Here is a 16,028-nt window from a genome sequence, read left to right as displayed (position 1 = left end):
ATTGAGAAACCCTGCCATAGAAAAATGGGGAGTTTTTGTAGGGCCTCCTTGAGTTTTCTTCATTCAATTTTAAACATTTTAAAATATGAATGTGCAAAAGGAAATTATTGGCTTGGATTGTGCACAATCATAACTACTAAACTGACACTGAAAAATTCTTTTAAGGTAGACACAGCATTAACCAGAGGATTTTAATTTAATAGTTTTACTTCAGCATACAAAAGTAGAATCTTTGAGTAAGTTATTTAGTCTTTTTATTTTTGTAAGAATTGAAAATGCCTTTTTAATACGAGTAGTGTTTGCTTGTTGTTAGGTTTGATTCCCTGCCTACCCCCCAACCCCCAATTTCAGAATTTCACAAAGGACAAAAACCACCCCTTGGTGGCTCAAGAGATTAAGTCTCAGCCTAGTGAAGCTAGCTGCAGCCACTGCAACACCAGTTCGAGCCCCAGCCAGGGAGTTGATCCACATCAGACTCTCTTATGTCTCACCAGCTGCTCCCCTCAGCTTTGTATTTCTGTCATTCTGTTCCCCACTTTGTCTCTGGTGATCCTCTCATTCCCTGCACCTCTGGCCTGTACCCCAATTCTTGGATGCATAAATAAATAAATCTTTAAAAAAAAAAAAAACAAAAAACCTTAAGTATGTAGCTTTTCCCATTAACCTACCATTAAAAATTTATGTTAACGCTTTCCATTAATAAAATGAAGCTCGAATATACTACTGGGCAAATCTTAATTTCAGACTTGCTAATTAATCTACTGCAAATGGAAATTCATCCAAGACGAAATTGATTTAAAAGCAAAAATGAAAAATAAAACCCTTTTCTTGTGTTTTTATAAATGTAAACTTTTTCAGGCAACTTAAGCTGGTTGAGAGAGTGTTTGGACAACCGGGTTGGCGTTAATGGTTTAGACAAAGCTGGAAGCACTGCTTTATACTGGGCTTGTCATGGGGGTCACAAAGGTAATATGTTTTGTTTGTTATCATAAATGTCTATGCTGCTGAAAAAATGTGTTTCGCCTAGGGCAGCCAGAGTTACAAAAAAAGGATGAAAAAAATGTGTTTATTCTTTTCAAATCCTTTAGAACATCAGCCAAAAAGTGGTGTTCCTGGAAGCTCTATAAAGCAGTGGGTAGAATGTGGTCAGCTGACTACATGGATCTCTCTTACTTGAAAGAGTATAAACTTCCTGTCTTCTCTCAGGCATGGAAAGGTTATACAAAAACAACAGTAAAATAAAAGCAAGCTCCACTATAAAATCTTCAGGGGAAAAAAGAGGCAGAATTGACTGCTAGCTTAGCCTTTACCCAAGATATGCTTATGGTTTATATTTTAAGTTGAAGGCAAACTATTAGATTCCAAAAGCAGTTTCTCTTATTTTCACTGAAGAGCACATATTTAGTCATATGAATATTATCATTGCAGATATGAAATATCCTTTAGTCTCTTATTTACATAAATTTTGAAAATATGTTATAAGACTTGTTTTAAAATTATCTCCGTCATGTCAGATTTTTACTTTTCATTCTTAAAAAATACCTTCTCGATTTGAATTTCAGATATAGTGGAAATGCTATTTACTCAACCAAACATTGAACTGAACCAACAGGTGAGCTTGCTTGCTGAAAATTATTTATCACACCTGCCTTGTTCTCTGTGCTACTCATGGGCATGTAAAATATTAATGTCTTAAACTGACCTTTCCCCTTTTATTATCTTTCATGAAGTGTTTAATCAAAGTACTACAATCATATAATTTAGTATATGTGCTGCCGAAGCAAGCGCTACAATCATATAATTTAAAAATGATTGTATTAAGGTTCAAATTATGTAAAGTCTGAAATGCCTACTGTACTCCTTGTGTGTAATTTTTGTCTTTCAAGCTCTTTCTTCATACCTTCACGTTATTTAGGAATAGGTTTGTGGAGCAGTCTTACAATTTATCATCTTTGTGTATGTATTTGGCATGCTATAGTTCTCATCTTCCAGCCCAACCTTGTCTCCTCTGGTCTTCACAGTTTTTGTTACATTACTGCATAAAGCTTGCAGTTATTACAGCTATTTAAATAGTGTCCTCTGCTTGTATGACAGTTCTGTGTCTGTATCTCTTGACTTATTTAGCTTTTGTTTTTGTATCCCACAAAGAAATCTACTCTGTTGCTATACTTTTCCAAAATGTGTAAGATAACTAGTCACTTTGTTTTTCTCCCTGGCATTATACTCCCTGAAACACTACCCTCATTCTCTAATCTGAGCAATTAGGTCTGTTTTCTTCCTGGGAAACCCCTTACTACTCTTCTGTATAATTGTATCTTCACTTTCTGGGTCTCCTTTGTTAAAGACTTTCTTCAAGGAGATTTCTAAGAAGGGGGATTCTGACTGACAGAATCCTAGTTTGAAAATAATTCCCCTGAGAATTTTGCAGTCATGGCTCCAGGATGGTTTTGAGAGGTATGATGTCATTTAGATTTCCCCGTGTGATCTGCTTTATCTCTTCCCCAAATAGTCTTTATCCTCACTGTTCTACAATTTTCTAGTTATATGCTTTCATGTGACTCCTTTATAATAATCATGGGGAGCTCTTTTGGCTCTAAAAAAAAATTATTTCTTTTATCTATTTCTGTTCTGATTCTCGAATGACCATTAGTAGTTTTTTGAACCTTTTAGTTTAACCTCTAATTTTCTTAGTGTTCCCCCTCATCCCACCCCCTCCCCCAGAGATTTTCTCACCCTTGTCTTTAAATTTTGGTTACCTTTTGAATTCCCCAGCACTGTGTATTCATTTCCAGTTGTTACCTAATAAATTAACACAAATTTATCAGCTTAAATAATGTTCTTTTACCTTATATGTGCTCTAATTCAGAATTCTAGCATGATATAGTTGGGGTCTTTGCTCAGGGTCTCACATACTAGATTCAAGATATTCACTGGTGCTGGGTTCTCTTGATTGGACCAGAAACACCCAGGGTAATCTCTCAAAATGAAGTCAATATCAACTGAGTAGAAACCTAATTACAGGAGTGATATCCCCTTCTCACCCGAAGGGGAGAGAATTATGCAGGGGGGTGTATCTCAGGATATAGGGATCTTGGGGCCATTTTAGGATTATCTACCACAGCTCTTTTTTTTCTTTTTTAACTGATTGCTGCTTATTTAAATAGCATCTTTATCTTGTTTCATTATCAAATATTGTATTTTCTGATACATGAATTACAGCTTTTAAAAACACTTTTTCTTAGTCACTGTGCTGTGTTTATTCATTTTGTTTTGTTCTTTCCTCAGTTACTGGGGCTTTCCTTAAATACTTCGTATTTTTATCTTCATTAATGTTTAAGTGTGAGTGGCAGCCCTGTGTGGCTATTTGACTGGTGGGCTTCTCTGGAAGGTAAAGTGATGAGGTCCCCATTAGTTATACTCAGATGTCAATTTAATTGCTTCCGCCTCCCCAATTCTTGTGGGGCTGTTCACCTTTACAAAAGATACTTCCTCCTGCTTGGAGGTAGATGCTACACTGTACACTGTGTAGTCATTCCAGAGGGAAAGGCAAGGTAAGAGAGGGGTTACCATCGACCTTGTGGATTTTTCACTTATCCCCCTGCTTTAGTTCCTGGCCTTACTGCTACTTCCTCTTGTACCAAGTTCCATGAGCCTGAAAACTATCTGGCTCTCTTGAAAGGGTAATTCTGCCATCTGTACTGGGCCTCTGGGCACTAAGGAGTGAAAAAGGTGATCTGGGGTTTTAATTATTCCTTACAAACACTTTCCCCAACTCCCTTGTGTTCATGCCTCTGCTACATTTCTGTTCAGAGTCTTTAGGCATCTTGAATTCCTGAGCATGCTAGGTTTTTCTGGGTGGTAAATCTAGCTTCCTCCTATGTTTCTCTCTCTGCAGCATCTGTATTTCGGCTTGTGTTTTGTCAAGTCAGTTTCTAGTCTACATCCTATTTCATCTCCTAAGAATACTCATCTAGTATCTCTTGAGTCTTTTCTCCCTCTTTGGAATGTTATAACTTTGTTTGAGAGTAACCAAAAATGCGTGCACATTTTCAATCCACACTGTTTTAAAAACGCTATTCTCTCTTTTTGTCACCAAAGAACAAGTTGGGAGACACAGCCTTGCATGCTGCTGCCTGGAAGGGTTATGCAGATATCGTCCAGTTGCTTCTAGCAAAAGGTAAATGTGTGAGTTTATCTGGTCTTTGTTTATTCTTAAAATTGGCTATATCCATTTATGACTTTTGAAATAGTAGGAAGGATGACAGGCTTCTTATTTTAAACTTAGGGTTTTGACCTCTACTCTGTGTTGTTATAACAGAGAATTATTGGGATTGAGTTATTCAACTTTTCGGTTTAAATTAATAACCTTGGCTACATTAAAAAACAAAGCAAATAGCTGGAAAGGCAACAGCCCCCTCTCCCAACCTGTGTACACATACTTTGGGGGCCTGGTATCAGAGCATTTTTAGGTGACATGCGTCTGGTTCCAGCTTTTATAGGTAGCTAGACAGCTCCCTTGCTGCAGCTTACTGAAAGTCAGCCCTTGACAAGGGTTTATAAACATTTTTTAAACAACAGCAAAAAGAAAACCTTGATAAGCCTCAAATTTCATGTTATATAAAGTATAGTAAACCAATATTACCTCAAAAAATGCATACATTACTTTTAGGAGAACTTATTGTACAGTTATGCAGGATTCAAGGGCTATAAGAGGAACGTGTGTGCATGCGCAGATATAGAATACCCTTGTTGAGGAAGCTGTATGGGTAAAGTTGCTGAGGTTTCTGCTTTCATAAGACTGTCTTGCTAGTAAGAGAATGCTGTGACTGAAATACCCTGCTTTGAGCTGAGCAGGTGCTAAGATATGCAGAGAATAAAAGAGGGGGATCCTTGATTTCCATTTTTACACAAATCAAAAGGGACAGCAAAATTATAGACTGACTGTCCATACATCCATTCATCCCCCAAATATTAATTAAACCTTTCAGAAGGCTGACCTTACACTGTACCACACCCTGTTCCCCAATGCTAAATATAGGATGCTTGAGTCTCTGAGCCACAAGCCAATGGCTGCGTTCTCATTAGAGATCCTGGGAGCAACTCTATGGGATATCTTAAGAACAAGTGTTTTTGATTTAAAGTATATTTATGATGTAAATGCCAGGTTTAAAGATCAGCTGCCATGAGGTTCAGTATAGCACCGCCCCCTTCCAGTGATGCCTAGAGCTCTGCTATCTGATGCATCAGCCACTAGCCAAACATGCCAGTAAGCTCTGAGGCTAGTGTGAGTTGTGTAAAATATTAATCCCCTTTAAGTCAATTCACCTGGTCCTTTCTAAAAGGCCTTGTTCTCTCATGGCAGGAACGTAAGGGATTGGAGGGGAAAAAGCAATTGTAATAAAGTAAAAACAAAAAACAATGAACAACTATAAACCTGAGATACTCTACAGGGGTGGAGATTGGAATAGGATCAAAACTGGGCAGAAAGAGTACCCGGGACTGTGGTGATGGCACATGGGTCAATCAGTGGATTACAAATGAGATGAAAAAATGCACAAGGTGAAGAATGAGGCACAAAAAAATTTTTTTTAATTAAATAATATAATTAAAACAAAAAAGACCTTCTTGAACAGTGGATGCTAAGGATACACTGAGTTTAATCTCCATGTCAGGGGAATTTTGGCATGTTTTTACATCCATTGGGATCTAATTGACTTAGGATTTACCATGGGGACAGTAAACTCACTGAAAGTTCACAAACACTTCTACAGGCACTGAGAAGGAAAGGTACAGCTACAAGTTCTCTGATTTAAGATGCTAAATACCCTCTTGTTTTGGGAAAGTTTTCTTGTTTTGAAAAAACGGACTTCTTAGTCAGAATTATTCTCTAGATAGTTTTGCCAAAAGTGATTACTTTGGTGGAAAGAGGATTGGATGCTACTATTGAGTCTTCAAAAACATCTGATTTACTTTTCTTGTTTTGGGAAAGGTGCTAGAACAGACCTAAGAAACAACGAAAAGAAACTAGCCCTGGACATGGCTACGAATGCTGCCTGTGCATCTCTCCTGAAAAAGAAACAGGGAACAGGTATTTGGTTTTAATCTTTCTTTCTCCTGATTACGCTTTTTCGGTTTAGTGTTGGGAGACATTTTCCTTGATAAGCTGTCAAGGTGATGCTGAAGTTAAATGTTATTTCCTTGGTTTAAATCAGAACTTCTAACAAAAAAACACCTTGTAGAAACAGATTTGAACAGACATTGATCTCTTGCTATTTTTGTGTTTCTCTTGTTCCTTGCAGTCAAGTTCTAACCACTTTGCCCTCTTCATGTCAGAAAATCATATCCTCTGTCTCCTTGCTTCAGATGTTTTTAAGAGGGGTTATTTCTCAAGGTTTTCTTTTAATGAAATACTTACTTGCTCTATGATTATACTTTGTGTTTTCTTTAAATGGGGGTATGAATAACTATAATAATCAAAATAATCTAGAGTTGGTGAACATTTTGATGTCCTTAGTACTGTCACTGGTTTTTAAAATTTTAAATTTTATGTGTATGTTTAAAATATAGAAATATTTGCATTGATGTGGGATTATAGGTTTATGAAACAAGAGTCTGTTTTGAGAAGGTATAAAAGAAAAAGCTGTTAAACACACTTGCACTATTCATGGTTACTCCACAGTAGCTGACGTTTTACTTCCTCTCAGTATGTACCCTGTTGAATATGTTCTCCAGTATTCATCTGGAGAATCTATTAATTTATTTAGTGGTGATTACTAAAAAAGGGACTAAGAAGGTAGACTTTGAACTGTTGTTCTCATTTAACTCTTCCTCCTCTTCATTCATCATCAGTTTCCTGGCCCATGTGAAAAATAAGTGGAAGATGGTTGGGTTGGATGAAAATTCTCATTCTTCTCACTTCTCAAGTCTTACTCTACTTTATGATGTTATGTTTGGCACTTCTCTACAGCTTCGAAGTATAAGCCAGTAATTGATGTATTCTCTCTGTTGGAAAAGAACTAGCATAATAGAGGACTTACTTTTCCAAGTCTTTTAGTATTGTTACTCATCATTCCAAACCTTTTAGCATTGCTTTCAGGTCTACAGTTTAGACTGATCCTTGTTGGTGGAGATTCATCAAAACAGCTTTTGAAATTTCCACTATAGGGAGTAAATTCATTTGTTTTCATTTTAACTTGATGGTATTTCTCACTTTAAGAGTTCATAGACTTCTGTAAGGAGACACTATATCTATTTTTATCATTGGAATCAAATTTCCATAAACTTTTAAATTGAATTTCCATTAAGTATTGAATTCCTAGTCTAGGAAAAGTTATGTCTCCTTTAGATATCCTTTGATTTTTGAGAAAAGGCAATCCTAAACTGTCTCATATTCCACCCCCTTGCAGAAACAATATAGTAAAGTTAGTTCCCTGGTCAGTCAAAACCAGCAAATAGCCTTTTTGTCTGCATGTCTGGCCAAGGGCTTCACAGAATTACTCTCTTTACCTATCATCTAATTTTTTTTTTCATAGCTCTCCTCATGAATCTGTTATTCCCTTTTGTTTTCTTGTTCTCAGTATGTATGGTCCAGATTTTAATTCATTGAACTTCAGATATAGCTTAAACCAATAAGCAACTTGGAAAGCCTTAATTGTTTTTGTAAGCCATGAATGCTCACTGTCAGAGTCAGTCTTTTTAAAACATAGTTATATATGCATAGATAGCTATATTGCCTACTTACTAAGTATTTGTCATCTGAGACAGTGCTCCCAGCTACATTTTCACTGAGAAGCCATTTTGCAGTTATGTGGGAGACACTTTTACTTGGGCTGGCCTTCCTCCCTGCTGTTTAGTTAGCTTAGGAAGTAAGACTATGCCTAACTTCCTTTCTCTGCCCCTGACTTCCTGTTGCTAGGTGGGTACCCATAGAATGTCCAGACTGAGGTGTAAGGTTTCGTAAGAGCTGAAGGTTATCACATTGTCTATATACTAGGAACTTGATCATGACAGGCAAGGAAAGTATAGCTGCTTAGACCCCAGAGAGCTGTACCTGGAAACCTCCACATGGTGCTGAAACTGGGGGTAGAAAATTCATCTATTTTTCCCTTCTTCTCTGCAGTCTTTGTATAAGGCATCTGGGAGGTGGGTGCTCTTTTTCTCTGTTTATTCTAAGTCTCTTTAATCTACCTTCCAAATTTGTACTGTTTAGACAATTGGATTCATTCATGGAAGTAAACCTGGGCCCTGCCATACTGAACCAAGAAGTGGTTTTTCATATTAAAAATTTTTTTAAGGATTTACTTATTTATACATACAGACCTGGGATACAAGTCAGAGGTGTGGTGGGTGAGCGGATTCACTAGAGACTGAGTGGGGAGCAGAAAAGTCATATTGACAAAATACACTGCTGAGGGGAGCAGCGGGCAGGTCAGGCGCAGTCTTTCATGCTATGTGGGTCACTTTCCTGATGTGCTGCAGTGCTGTGATAGCTTATAGTGCTGTGCTTTAAACCATTGCACCACCAGGAAGGGCTCTTTTAATTTTTTTTAAGACTTATTTTTTTTACTTATGCATACAATAACTGTGGTGTAGGCCAGAGGTTCGAGGGGTAAGAAGATTCACCAGAGACAGAATGGGGAGCAGAACAGGCAGATCTACTGAAATACACTGCTGATGGTAGCAGTGGGCAAGACAAAAGAGGTCTGCTATGCCATGTGGGTACCTCCCTGGCCAGGGATTGAACTCATGCTGCAGTGGCTGGTAATAGTTACATAGCACTGAGACTTTAACCCCTGCACCACCAGCAAGACCCCATTTTTCAAATAAAAGATTATTTATGCATAAAGACTGGGGTACAGGCCAGAGGTGCAGGAGTGTGAGAAGATTCACCAGAGGCAGAGCGGGGAGCAGAACAGGCAGATGGATGAACTACACTGCTGAGGGGAGCAGTGGGTAGGTCAGGAGAGGTCTGCCACACCATGTGGGTCACCTCCCTGGTCAGGGATCCAACTTATGCTGAAGCAACTGTGGCTAGCTTCTTGATGCTGTGTTTTAACCTATTATGCCACCAGGAAGGGCCAGAGATCCCATATTTTAACGTCCACATTATTTTTTCTTGTTCCAGTTTCCCAGTCATCCAGTTAAACTTTTTGGTATTTGTACTTGATCCTAGGTGGAATTAGAGTTTAAATATTGGGCCATTTAGTTAATATCAGCATGAACTCTGATAAGCTGAAAAAGGTGTATATTGATATTATTGTCCACTTTTTAAACCTTTATTGGATTATTGAAGTGACAAACTATTTTGCATGTTGCAGTTACCATGAAGGTGACTTTGACATTTGGAGGTGATGGTCAGGGCCTTACTTGAGGGTTGAGGCCTTTCAGTTCTTTTTCCAATTTTTAGAAATTAGATTGTAATATACAACAGGTACATAAATCTTAAGTGTACTGCTTGATGAATTTTTTTGTGTGCTTACACTTATTTGCACAAGCTAGGTCACAGTAGAGATTTCCCACATCCCAGAAGCTGCTGTCCAGTGTTTTCTACTTCTCTATGTATTAGTTCTGCCTCTTCTCAAACTTGATACAAATGGATTCAAGCTATGTGTATTTGTGTCTTTCACTTAATAGTACTTTATGAGATTCATCCATAGTACTGTGTTTATCCCTCTAATGTGTATGCTTGTGTTAAGTGCTATGCCTGATTGGGACAGTGAAAATGTGATACAGTGAGATGGAGGAAGAACAGAAGAGAAGCAGGGGAGGATGGGAAGCACTGCCACGAGATAGATTACCATGCTGGCCACATCCCAAGACAGGCTGTGAAAAGATACAACTCGTCACTTGGCCCTTGGCCATTGTGGGGAGTTTGCAGAGAAACTGTGCTCAGTGCAGTCCATAAAAGAAAGGAAGAAGAGGAATTGATATGCCGGCTCATTTCTGTTTCTTGATTTCCTTTCGAGTTTGTACCATGGCAAGTCACCTTTGTCTTGTTTACCAGAGAAATGCAGTTAAAATAAAGAGCAGGGTCACTCTTGAAGGAGAAATAATAGCTCACATGGGCAAAACCCAGAGCTGTACTAACAAAGTAGAAGGGCAAAGGCTTGCTGTGTGAGTTTTTTATCTTTATCATAAAAAGTTACTTTTGCCAGGTTCACAGTCAGTCCTGAAATTTGTGGCATATGTGGGATAGAACAAACTATATTCCTCCCAGTTCTCCAAAATTTCTCTTCAGGATGGTGATGGTTATCATAGCCTGGACACACAGTGTAGTTTGGGAACTGGTGTGAAACCCTGCAGCCTGCCTCTGTTTTGCTTTTATTTCACTTGCTCTTTTCTTTCGGTCACAGATAAATTGGCCTCTATCTCCCTTGTCCTTTCCTTTTTCTCAATTATCAGTTTTCTAAACCAATAAAGATTCTGTTAAGAAAACAATATCTAAAATTAATACCTAAAATTGATAAGAATCTCTTAATAAAAACCTCTTAAACATCCTGCCAAAGTTCAAATTTGCCATTCTCACTCCTACTTAGTAATCCTTTGCTTATTTATTTATCTGTTTTTATGTTTACCATTTTTTTAAAGGTTTATTTGTTTATGAATACAGAACTGGGGTACAGGCCAGAGGTGCAGGATGGGTGAGAGGATTCACCAGAGATAGGATAGTGAGCAGAACAGGTAGATTGATGAAGTACACTGCCAAGGGGAGCAGTGTGCGAGACAGGAGAGATCTGTAGGGCTATGTGGGTCAGCTCCCTGGCCAGGGATCAAACTCATACCGAAGCAGCTGTGGCTAGCTTCATAGTGCTACGCTTTAACCTGTTGTGCCACCAGGGAGGGCCCATTTAACATTTGTTTAAATCCGGGTCCAAGTACGGTAGATTTGTCTCTCTCAGATTTTTTTTTTTAATCAATATTTTTTTTCCTTCATCTCTTTCCCCTCTTTTAAAACCTTGAATTTTATTTATTGAAGAAACTGGGCCAGTTATCCTGAATTTCCTAGATTACTTCCTATGGAAAATTGTATTCTTCCACCAGACACATGATCTCTGGTTGTTACTCATCCTATCATGTTAGTGTCCACTGATAACCATTATCTACATTCATTATTTCATGAGTGGTCACAGAGTGCTGACATTCCATCACTCTCTTCTTGCTTTTTAGCTGGAACATTCTATAGGGGAAATTTTTCATTCATGAACTGTTTGGTTACCCACAAGGATAATTCATAAAGCAGAGACAGAATAAAGGATTTTGTCTCTTAGTTTTCGAAAATAACACACTGATTCTCTATCATTAATTATCATTTAGTAAAGGGGACCAATGATTTCTTTTTAGTGTGTCTTGAAATATTTGATATGTTTTAATCCATCATATTAGTATTCTTCCCGATTGCCCATCTTTGTCTAGTGGAGGCCTCTTCGGGTTAAATCGTTGACCCTTTTTATTTCTCAGTGTGAACACTTTACTGTTTATTTGCATGATTTGTTTTCTCTTTCAAGAATCAAAGTTGTCCAAATTAAATCTTTCTGTTAATGTTACTATATATACCATTTTTTAAAGCCTTTTAAAATCAGGAAAAAAAGAGGCTGAAATTCATTAATTAGTCCATTCACTACAATAAGAGGACATTAGGAACAAAGCTATTGGTTTCTAATAGGAAACAAACTGCAATCCAAGGACTGTATTCCCCACTCCAGACTTCAGCCCACACATCAGCAACCAGTGAGAAGCAGCTAAAGCAAAAAGTATTTTGTTCTCCTTAGGAGGTGAGCCTGGCCCACAGAGTTGCTTTCGCTATAATGTCAGAAGAGTGGGATTTTCATAGTGTTGAGGCTTCTTTGTTTAACTCCTTACTAGCTATCTTCGTAGTGCCCTTTTCGCCGGGGTAGTGGCTCCCCTCAGAGTGACCCCTATGTAGTAGTGGACTTTAATTGAATCCTTTCTAAATGACACTGTGATGGACTTCTTGCTTTATTGCATGACCAGAAGTTCCTGCCCCAAGGTTGGAGTCATTTCTGTCTCCCACAGTCTATGGAGATGTAGCTTTTGGAAACCAGGAGCTAGGTGTTATATATTCATTGAACCTTTAACATTTCTATTTTCCCCCCTAAAATCTGACCCAATATAATCTGTTGCAAAGGGCATTTGGCTAGAAAGTTGAATAAGTTCAATGATTAAAGACCAGATGTCTTCCTTCTGAACCTGTTGAAGGTTAATTTAACATTTCAGAGAATTGATAGGAATCACCTCTTTATTTCAAAGGTTTATTTTTATTTCATTCTTTTGCTTCTGACTATACTTACCACTGTTTTCTAAAATGGAATTGAAGCTTCTGTGTTTTCGTTCTTTCTTTTCCTTTTTCTCTCTATTCATTATCTTTCTGCCTAATGACCTTGCTTTCAAGTAAAGCACAAGCTGTCATCTGAGGCACATGTATACCTATCCCTGGGAGAGGAGGTTGGAAGCACAGTTTACAAAGTGCAGTGGCTTTTGGTGTGTTCCATATTGGTCACAGTGCATGTGACTGGTGGCATTTTATGGTATTTTAGCACCACGTAACTACGAAACCTGCAGAGAAATGCGTTTGTCGGTCTCTGTGACCACAGTAACTGACCCATAGGCCAAAAAAGCTAAAATCAAAAAAGACCCTCGGGGTAAGAAGGGAGGTTACAACTTAACTGAATTTTCAGGAGCTTTGAAAGTGAAAATAAAATCCAGACAATTTCTAAGTTCTCTGCTTAGCTTTCCCCTTCTTTTTTTTTTTTTAGATGCAGTTCGAACGTTAAGCAACGCCGAGGACTATCTAGATGATGAAGACTCAGACTAATTCCTTCCCAGAGCTTTAAGATCTACAACTTCTATTGCTTTCGCCATTCCAAAACTGTCTTTGCCAGAAGAGTGTTGTAACTGTAAAACAAAACAAAACAAAAACAACTATGTGAATGTGGCAGTATTGTATTGTTTCATTAAAAATGTAAATGACTAGGTCTTACCTTTGATTTGCCAATAAGTGACTGGATTCTTTACTGTATAAAGTATATTTTGGTTCACCAGAGTAAACCAAGAAGAGATTATTTCTATTTATCAAAGTAAAGGAATTTTAAGAATGTTTTTCTTTTTTAAAAAAATCAGGATAGTTTTTTTTTCTTTTTTTTTTTAGTTAAACTTCTTTACCTCAGGATTGAGATTTTTGGATGGATTTTTCAAGGGGAGAAAATGCTTCTTGTAATAATAAACCAAAAGACTTAACGAAATTGTCAGCTATACTGGCAAAAATAAACATTTTAAGAGACTTCATTCCTTTTATCACTTTTTGTGGTTTCACTCTTTCCTGGTAAATAAATAAAGCTTTATATATTTATATTTACCTAAAGACTGATTTTATTTTTTAATGTATTTTGCACTTATTCACAGTGAAGAATACTAATAGCCAAATTCTATTCAACTTCCTATATTTGCATTGATTAAAAGCTAGATAATATTTGAGATGGTACATTTCTAGTCAAATATATATACTTCATAATTATGACAGTTTCAATTTTATTTCCAAGCTTCAAGTTTAGTGTAAAAAAAGACAGGAATTCATTACAGTTTGCTTAAGATTTGAAATGGTAAAAAAGATTTCCTCATTCATTCAAGTTACCATAGTTTCCCATAAAGATTAGCCAAGAGTCATAAATTATTATTATTATTATTATTATAAGATTTGTTTTATTTTGAACAGATGACCTTGGGTGTAGAGCCAGAGGTACAGGGGCATGAGGGGATTCACAAAAGACAGAGTGGTGAGAAGAACAGGCAGATCTACTGAAATACACTGCTAAGGGGAGCTGCAGATAAAACAGGAAAGGTCTGCTGTGACATATGTGGGTTAGCTCCCTGGCCTGGGATCCAGCTCAGGCTGCCGCCATCAGGGAGGTGCAAGCCATGAAATTATTTGACTTTATTTCACTTTGATAGCATTTGTTTTCTCAAAGCATAGCTTTATATAATAATGATTTGGATTCTTTTGCTAAACTTAGGTTAACATCGCAGGAAGGGCCTCCTTGGTGGCCTGTGGGGTAAGTCGCAGCACTATCACTGCCACGGTGAGCTCCATCAGGCCAGGGAGCTGACCCACATGGCACAGCAGACCCCCCTGTGTCACTCACTGCTCCTCTTAGCAGTGTATTGCAGTAGACCACTGTTCTGTCTCTGGTGAATTCTCTCACCCCCACACTCTGGCATACATCCCACTTCTACGCAAAAATAAAGTACTAAAGTGTTTCATTTGAAGAACCTAATTTTCTGTCACCACAGTGATATTATTTTTTTAAAATGTCACGGCCATTGGTATTTGTCTAGTTTCCAGGCTCTAGGCCCAGAAGTATACTTTGTAAGACGACTTCAATGCTTATTTCAGAGAACACTTTCTTGAAATGTTTGAAAAAGGAAGTGGGTTAAGCTCAGGAAGTGAATAACTGCAGCTCTAGGAGTTCCTTCTGTCTGTGACTATGGTTTATCTCTGTGGGTGTCTTGAGAAAGTTACCCTGAGAAGGCTGTCTAGGTCTTTCAAATACCCCAACTAAATTTTTGTAGAAAGAAATCTTCATAAATAGTGATAGCAAAAAATTGAGCACAAAATTTGAAATAAATCAGAAGGTTTTTTTATTCTCAAAAGAAACAGCTCTTAATTTGAGTTAAAAATTTGTACTTTCATAACTCTATGCTTGAAGATAAGAAATTCGTGTTGAAAATTACATTTAATCCTTGAACAACATGGGGGTTCTGACTCCTATACAATTGAAAATCTGCATATAACTTCTGAGTAATCCTAAAGTTATCTACTAATACCCTCTGCTAACCAGAGAAGCCTTACCATAACAAAAAGAGACCTGCATATTCTGCATGTTATATGTATTATATACTGTACTCCCACAATAAAACTGGAGAAAAGAAATGTTATTAAGATGATCATTGGGAACAGAAAATACATTTATAGTACTGTGCTATAAATTTATCTTCTGTTTATAAGAAAATGCATGTATAAATGAATATACATAGTTAAAAAAATATATCAACTATATATCTCTTCCAACAGAAATTTTAAGGATTTATTTTAAGTGATGATTATGCTAACAGAAACCTTTTAAAATCTCTTAACTTTTTGGTCTTAGATACTTTGGTCCAGAGGTAATGAGGATAGATGGAGCTGAACACTCAAATTTTTTGTGCGTTATTTTTTGTTGAAGGAATGTTGGCTTATAGTACATTGGATTTAGAAGGATAGGTTCACATCACACTTCCTCAGATATATGTTATTGTACCATATTCACCACTAAATCACCAATAGTTGTCCACCACAAATCACTGGACCCCCCCTTCTTCCTTTGTTCCCCACCAACTGACCTCCATCTCAGGTAGCTTCAGTTCTATAATCATATGTCTGGAGTTTGTTTTGATTTAGCTTTGTCTGTTCCCTTGTTTTGTTTCTATGTATTCCACATATTCATGAAGTCCAGTATTTGTCTTTTTCCTTCTGACTTTTCACTTATAATCCCTTTCAGCTTCATCCAGTTGTCAAAGTGGCAAGAGTTCATCTATTTTTTTTTGTTTTTTTTTTTTTATAACTGAATACTATTTCATTGTGTGTGTATATACCATATTGCCTTAACCCATTCATCTGTCACTTGGCACTTAAGTTGTACCATAAGTTGACTCTTATAAATATGGTTGCAACGAACACAAGAGTGCATTATTCCTTTAAGTTTGAGTTTTTTTCAGTCTTCTGATAGATACCTGATAGAATTGCTGGATTATCTATAGTAGGTCTACTTTTAATATCTTGAGAAACCACCATACTGTTTTGTAGGCTGGGCCAGTTTTCTTTCCCACCTACAGATTACAGGGGTTCCTTTTTCTCACACCATTGCAAACATTTGTTTTCTGTCTTTTTTTATATGCACTATTCTCACACATAGGTACTTAGTTGTTTTTGTTTTTGTTTTTAACATGGGCAGAGATAATACAGTTTGATGAATACA

At 37.2% G+C, this 16,028-nt stretch overlaps 1 protein-coding gene across 1 annotated transcript in view; it reads left to right on the top strand.

The window, feature by feature from the left end:
• OSTF1 (osteoclast stimulating factor 1) overlaps positions 1 to 13,366 on the top strand; it is a 50,960-nt gene extending 37,594 nt beyond the window's left edge. The window contains exons 6-10 of the mRNA XM_004677563.2: positions 859 to 966; positions 1,563 to 1,612; positions 4,099 to 4,177; positions 5,990 to 6,088; positions 12,774 to 13,366. Coding sequence (XP_004677620.1) covers positions 859 to 966; positions 1,563 to 1,612; positions 4,099 to 4,177; positions 5,990 to 6,088; positions 12,774 to 12,832 — 395 coding nt within the window. The 3' untranslated portion in view covers positions 12,833 to 13,366. The remainder of the gene's footprint in view (positions 1 to 858; positions 967 to 1,562; positions 1,613 to 4,098; positions 4,178 to 5,989; positions 6,089 to 12,773) is intronic.
• Positions 13,367 to 16,028: the final 2,662 nt, after the last annotated feature.

This window comes from Condylura cristata, unplaced genomic scaffold (genome assembly GCF_000260355.1).
Source record: "Condylura cristata isolate star-nosed mole 26May11 unplaced genomic scaffold, ConCri1.0 scaffold00006, whole genome shotgun sequence".
Taxonomy (NCBI): domain Eukaryota; kingdom Metazoa; phylum Chordata; class Mammalia; order Eulipotyphla; family Talpidae; genus Condylura; species Condylura cristata.
The sequence above is the reverse complement of the archived record's forward strand: the minus strand, read 5'-3'. Positions and strand labels throughout refer to the sequence as shown.